The 6,207-nt window shown below is 39.4% G+C and overlaps 1 protein-coding gene across 1 annotated transcript in view; it reads left to right on the top strand.

The window, feature by feature from the left end:
* The window catches only part of LOC107095193 (thrombospondin-4-like), a gene marked incomplete at its 3' end in the record, with an annotated part of 13,635 nt that extends 7,706 nt beyond the window's left edge, over window positions 1–5,929 (top strand). The window contains exons 6-13 of the mRNA XM_015391186.1: window positions 936–1,013; window positions 2,729–2,881; window positions 3,004–3,108; window positions 3,227–3,334; window positions 3,409–3,568; window positions 3,725–3,843; window positions 5,529–5,581; window positions 5,675–5,929. Of these exons, the coding sequence (XP_015246672.1) occupies window positions 936–1,013; window positions 2,729–2,881; window positions 3,004–3,108; window positions 3,227–3,334; window positions 3,409–3,568; window positions 3,725–3,843; window positions 5,529–5,581; window positions 5,675–5,929 (1,031 nt within the window). The remainder of the gene's footprint in view (window positions 1–935; window positions 1,014–2,728; window positions 2,882–3,003; window positions 3,109–3,226; window positions 3,335–3,408; window positions 3,569–3,724; window positions 3,844–5,528; window positions 5,582–5,674) is intronic.
* Between the last annotated feature and the right edge of the window lie 278 nt (window positions 5,930–6,207).

The following is a 6,207-nucleotide window of genomic DNA, read 5'->3' as shown; positions in this document are numbered from 1 at the left end:
TGGGGCCTGTGACCCCCAAACTGGGAGAGTGGCTACAGCAGATTCCAGGTAAAACATCAGAGGTCTCTGTCCAGAAGAGTGCAGTCCTAGGAACAACCAAGATATTGCGCAGAACCCTCAAACTCCCAGGCCTCTGCTAGAGGACCCGAGCTTGAGGATGACACATACACGACACTATTTTCTGACCCACGAGGGGTGAGAAAATAGTTTATATAAAATCAATTCAATGCAGTTTATATATAGCACCAATTTACAACACATGTCATCTCAAGACACTTTGCGAGACTATTCATCCTTATCATCCAGTCAGATTGGTTCAGTTTTTCTGTCTAACGGAAACTAGCTGATTGCATCGGCTCATTGATTTGCAGGACAACTCCCCCTGGATGATGACGTATAACAACAAGTAGTTATTCACATACAGCTGAAACCACATATAAGTGCTAAGAAAACTTCAAAAATACACATTGATTTTATCCATCTAAAATGTTGTCTGTCCATCTGATAACTTAGACTTAGACAAACTTTGTCAATTTGTATACACAGAGTGTACACAAAAAAGAATTTCGATGCAAATAGCTTTTCAACAGTGAATGAGCAGCTTACAGCAGTGAAATGTACATTTCCATATATAAAGTGCAGCAGTGATCAGAAAAATATGGTGCAAATATAGTAGAAACATTGAGTTGAGTTCTGTTTAAAAGGGATTTGAAGGGTGTGCTTTGGTGAAGCACTGGTTCGTGCACACGACCCATGTTTGGAGGCCTTGGCCTTTGACGCGGGCGACCCTGTGGTCCTTTCCGGCATATCTCTCCCCCTGTCCTGTCAGACTACTGTCCATAAAAACAAGCCACTAGTGCCGTAAAAACTTTTAAAAAACTTCGAAAACATTATATAAGCCTCTTTCTGAATATTTCTGTGTTTTTCTTTTCAAGGTGTGCAGAGACATTGATGAGTGTGAAGGTCCCAACAATGGAGGCTGTGTTGAGAACTCTGTCTGTATGAACACCCCTGTGAGTATGGCACTGCCACATTTCACGTTAGTCTACTGCAGATGTACCATTTGAGTAAAACAATAAAAATTTCTGGACTATTCAACTCAAAAGTTTTGCAGAATGTCACCTCATGCAATTTGCAATTAAAATGCCTTGCAAATCCTTATATAGACAGAGGAAAGGCACCCAAGCTGAAAACCTATGGTTAAAAAAAATAAAATCAGAAGCAAATATGAATGACTACATAAAAAATTGATCTGAAACAAAACACCCAAAATGTTTTTAGTTATTAAAGGAACTCATGAACCACATGCTGCAGTATTGTTACAGTTGAGTGGAGGTTTTTAGAGGACCCAAATGCAGAGACGAAAGCTGAGGTGTTTTTTTTTTGTGTGGATTTAATTTTTATCCAAAGGAAACAGGCCAATAAAAAATACAGAAAACCAAAATCCAGGAGATATCAGGGAAACCACATATGAGGAGCAAAGAAACAGGAGGAAGCAGCACTGAAAAACTGCACAGAGAGAGTATATATAGGAGATACAACAAAGACTCGGCTAATGAGCTGACAAGGAACAGGCGTGGATGGAAGCATCTAGAATGCTTCAATCCAAACTGAGAAAACTCAAAAATACAACCGAAAACAACAAGAATAACACAAAATGAGAATGAAACCAATGAAATTTCAAAAAGAAAACAGATAAAAAACCATGACAAGAATAGTTTGTCTGGAATAAACCACTTTCTTGTATTTTGTATTTGCCAATAATACTTGTTTTTTATATGAGACCAACATTCTTTTAATTTCTTTAATGTCTCTGAAAAGAGGGACAAAGCTGGGGTACCAAGACCAAACCCGCTAATTCAGAGGGTAAACAGGTAGCCTTCATGCAAAAAAATTTAAATCAAGGACCTTCATGCTGCAAAGAAACAATGTTAATTAAGCCACCACAATATAAACTTAATGAGTAGCTAAACATTTTTGCCTTTATTGTAACAGATATCCCTATCCAGTACAATATATCTAAAAATATATACAAATCTAGAAAGAATCATAATAAAAGCAAATCTGCATATTGCGTAAAAAGCCACACGCACCCTGCGAAGCAAAGCAGCGTCAACACTGTAATGTAGGGTTACTTTTCTTCTGAAGTAACAGGATTATTTTTCATTCTGAAGGATAGTATGAACTGTTTCAAATAACAGCTGGTTTGGTTCAGAAACACACAGTTGTTCGCTATAAAGCTTAAAATAAAGCTGGGTTTTTATTTATTTCAAGAGCAAAGTCGTTGCATTTATCCAAGTAAAGAAAACAATGGCTTCAAAACAAAAAGTTTTTAGTGGGCTCTTAGATCTGACTTACAATCAGTTGGACCACCTAAAGAGAGAGGGCTTCTGAAAGACATTTCCACAAAATCCAATGGATTTTGACAGCATTTTCAAGATTACTTAGACATATGGAACCTAATAAAGACATAAGTTCATAGGCTCTTAACAATAGAAGAGTACATGCTAAACTGAATCAAAATTATTATTTACAAATTTGTGCAGGCTTATTCAACCAGCTTTACTTATTGTTAATTTCCCCCCAAATTAGGGGTCAGAGGACATGAATGTCAAACTGACAAAGACAGGAAAAAAGCAGAGACCAAAAAGCCTTTACAACTATCTATATCCCTTTAAAATCATAGCACAGCTATATGTTTCATTTTAAAAGCATTGTCTCTGTTTAGGGCTCATTCAGATGTGGTCCTTGTAAACCTGGCTACATTGGGGATCAACGGAATGGATGCAAGCCTGAGAGAGCTTGTGGTAATGGCCAGCCAAATCCCTGTCATCCCAGTGCTGAATGCATCGTCCACCGAGAGGGTAACATTGAATGTCAGGTAATGCAGTTCAGCTTTTAGTTTTAATGTTTGACAAAACTGCCTCTATCATTTTAACATGTTGTTTATAAAACAAAGAACAATCCACATGAAAAAAGCTAGATAATCTCTGATTGTTGCAGTGCGGTGTGGGATTGGCGGGTAATGGATACTTCTGCGGAACAGACACTGACATTGATGGCTTCCCAGATGAGAAGCTGAACTGTCCTGACATTAATTGCAACAAGGTGAGTTTTCAGGATACCACCATGTCAGTAAATGTATCTAAAGAAACCGAGGTGAATGCAGTCTTTTAAGGTATGAAGTAGAAATACAAGAAACTATAACAAGGGTTTGTTTTTGCAGGATAACTGCCTCACTGTGCCAAACTCTGGCCAAGAGGATGCTGACAATGATGGGATTGGAGACGCCTGTGATGATGACGCAGACGGGGATGGGATCCCAAACACACAGGTTAGTGAACAAGCAAAAACCTTCATGTGTTCTACTGGTTTTTGAAGGAAGAGACCAAATAACATTGTCTGCAGGATAACTGTTGGCTGGTGCCCAATGTGGACCAGAGAAATGTTGACGAGGATGACTTTGGTGACGCTTGCGACAACTGCAGAGCAGTCAAAAACAATGACCAGAAAGACACAGATACAGACAAATATGGTGATGAGTGTGATGAAGATATGGATGGAGATGGTGAGAATCCTTTATCCTCCAGTTATTTTAATAAAAGAAATATACTGTATAGGTATAAAAAGTTAATTGTCCTTCAAAACAGTAAATTTGTCAAAAGTAAGAAATGTTACTTAGTTTAATTTGTTTCATATTCACTGGTATTATTTAAAACACCAGGAATCCCAAATCACCTGGACAACTGCAAAAGGGTTCCCAATGTTGACCAGAAAGACAGAGATGGAGACAAAGTGGGAGACGCGTGTGACAGCTGTCCTTACGTTCCCAATCCTGATCAGGTGAAAAATGTCATTTGCTGTTTTTTGCCAACACACCAACTGCACTCTAAAATGAAATACTGTCACCTTTTGTTTCTGACTAGGTTAAGCTGTTATAGGCCAAAAAAGGTCAGAAATGGTTAGACAGCTCATCAACCTTTTTAATGATGCAAGACGATGCACTGCATAGTAAGGTGTTCCCAAAAAATCCCAAAAGTAAAGCATACTTTTTTCAAAAGAAGGTTTTAAAAAAACAAAAGACCAAACAAGACAAAACTAAAATTTAAGTTGGCATGTGAACTAAAAACCCAAACTCCCATGATCCCTTTAGCTTTGTGGGGTGGGTAACGCCTTCAAAGTGACAAAAGTTGACAGGAGCAAGCAGAAAAGCAGAAGTAGAGGGAGGCTGAGCATGTAGACATGACATCCAACCACACACATCCATAGAAGGAACAAGAACTCCTGTAATCTATTTGTACTGTATTTGCACATATAACATGTTAATTGTGCACATGAAGAGTAGTTTATAAGCGTCTGTATGAAGTAAAGTTGCTTGTAGGAGTATTTATTGTGTGTGGACTATTGGCAGAATCCTGACGCTACAGTATTGACAGTATTTTCTTGTCAAGATTTTTTCACCCACCGTTGATCAATGTGATTGTCATGATTGTATCAAGAGCTCGGACCCACATGCAGAGAAGCCAATACAGAGAGACCAGGGAAAAAGTTTAACAGGTTTATTGAGAAGCTTGTGAAGATTCCAGTGTTGCTCAGAACACTGCTCAACCGGAACTGAAAGGTGAGAGGAAGACACTGCGGTTAGTTCAGGTTCAGTGGGAAAATTGATTCTCGAACTTGAAGAGGAGAAAAGGTTTGCAGACTCATGTTTCCAGGAGAGTGGCTGACTCTTTGACTCCAGTCGGTTTGGGGTGTTCCAGTGTTTGTCTCATTCGATGGAGGACGGACAGGGTTTACCCAGAATTCGGTTGTTTGTAGGAGAACGGAGAAACTGACTGCCACTGAGATTCCCTGCGGTAATTGAATGGACTGTGGTGCAGATGAATCCCTTGCTCAGTGTGAAACTCAAACGATCCCTTGGAGGATAGTGGATCCAAACCTCTTGTGTGAATCCCCAGCTCAGTTTGAGGCTCAGTTGATCCTTCCAGGGAGAGAAGGTCCGAAACATCCTGTTTGCAGGATGACTTCCTGCCGAGAGGCAAAGACAAAAATAGCAAGATTAAACTCAGGTTGACAAAAACTCAGTTTGACTCAGCAAAACTCAGCTTGGCTAGAGTACCCAAAACTAGCAAACACTCTGGCGTCAAGGTAGTGTCAGTCAGCAGCTTAAGAACACTCCGTTAATGAGGTAACCCCTTGCAGGTACACACAAAACACAAACCACACAGACAGGAGTCCTAACAGTGATATTTATAGGCCAAATTATCTAGATGTTTATTTGCAAATCCCCATCAGAATGGAAGCCAGAATAGGAGCTGTTGCTAGTCTAACATGTTTTTCTGCAAAAAGCTGTCTGTCAGATTTTCCTTTACAAATTTTTCTAGGTGCGCGATGGATCAGATGTAATGAGGTAATTTCCCCCAGTAGAACTTGCAGATGCATCAACATTAACCATGGGTATACCATGTTTATACCCTACCGCTTCTTACTCATGAGTTACATTAACTAAAGCTATATTCTTTTTTCAGATGGATGCAGACAATGACTTGATTGGAGACCCTTGTGACACCAACAAGGACAGGTAAGCCAGTAACTTTATGAATGATATTATACATTTTTTTCTGACATGTTTGTGTTTCCCAGTGTGAATTTTAGTTTATGGACTTGTTTCCAGTGATGGTGATGGACATCAAGATTCCCGGGACAACTGTCCAGCCGTCATCAACAGCTCTCAGTTGGACACCGACAAAGATGGGAAGGGAGACGAGTGTGACGATGACGATGATGGTGATGGGATCCCTGATCTGCTGCCGCCTGGTCCTGACAACTGTCGTCTGGTTCCAAACCCTCTTCAGGAAGACCTTGATGGTGAGAAAGAATTTTCAACGATTTACAAGCATTTCACTATCAACATCGTGGAGGAGCTACTGTACGTTCATAATGAAAAGAGGTTCCTTCTGTTTAGAAGCCATTGCTTTATGTGTCAAGAAAAAAAAAACTGACCTGGCCTTAACTTTTTATGTTATTTTGAATGTTTTTCAGAATCAGAACCAACTTTAATGTCAAAGTTTGGTTGCAATAACGAGGAATTTAACTTTAGTTTCACCTACTCACAAGATACCTGCATCTTGTATTAATATGGAAACCTTGCTTATGCATTCCCACTTATTGTTTTTCACTTTAAATTTTTCTGACTCTAACTAGTCC

Source organism: Cyprinodon variegatus, unplaced genomic scaffold, assembly GCF_000732505.1.
Source record: "Cyprinodon variegatus isolate N-32 unplaced genomic scaffold, C_variegatus-1.0 Scaffold528, whole genome shotgun sequence".
Classification (NCBI taxonomy): domain Eukaryota; kingdom Metazoa; phylum Chordata; class Actinopteri; order Cyprinodontiformes; family Cyprinodontidae; genus Cyprinodon; species Cyprinodon variegatus.
Note: the sequence above shows the minus strand (reverse complement) of the source record. Positions and strands in the feature narration are given on the sequence as shown.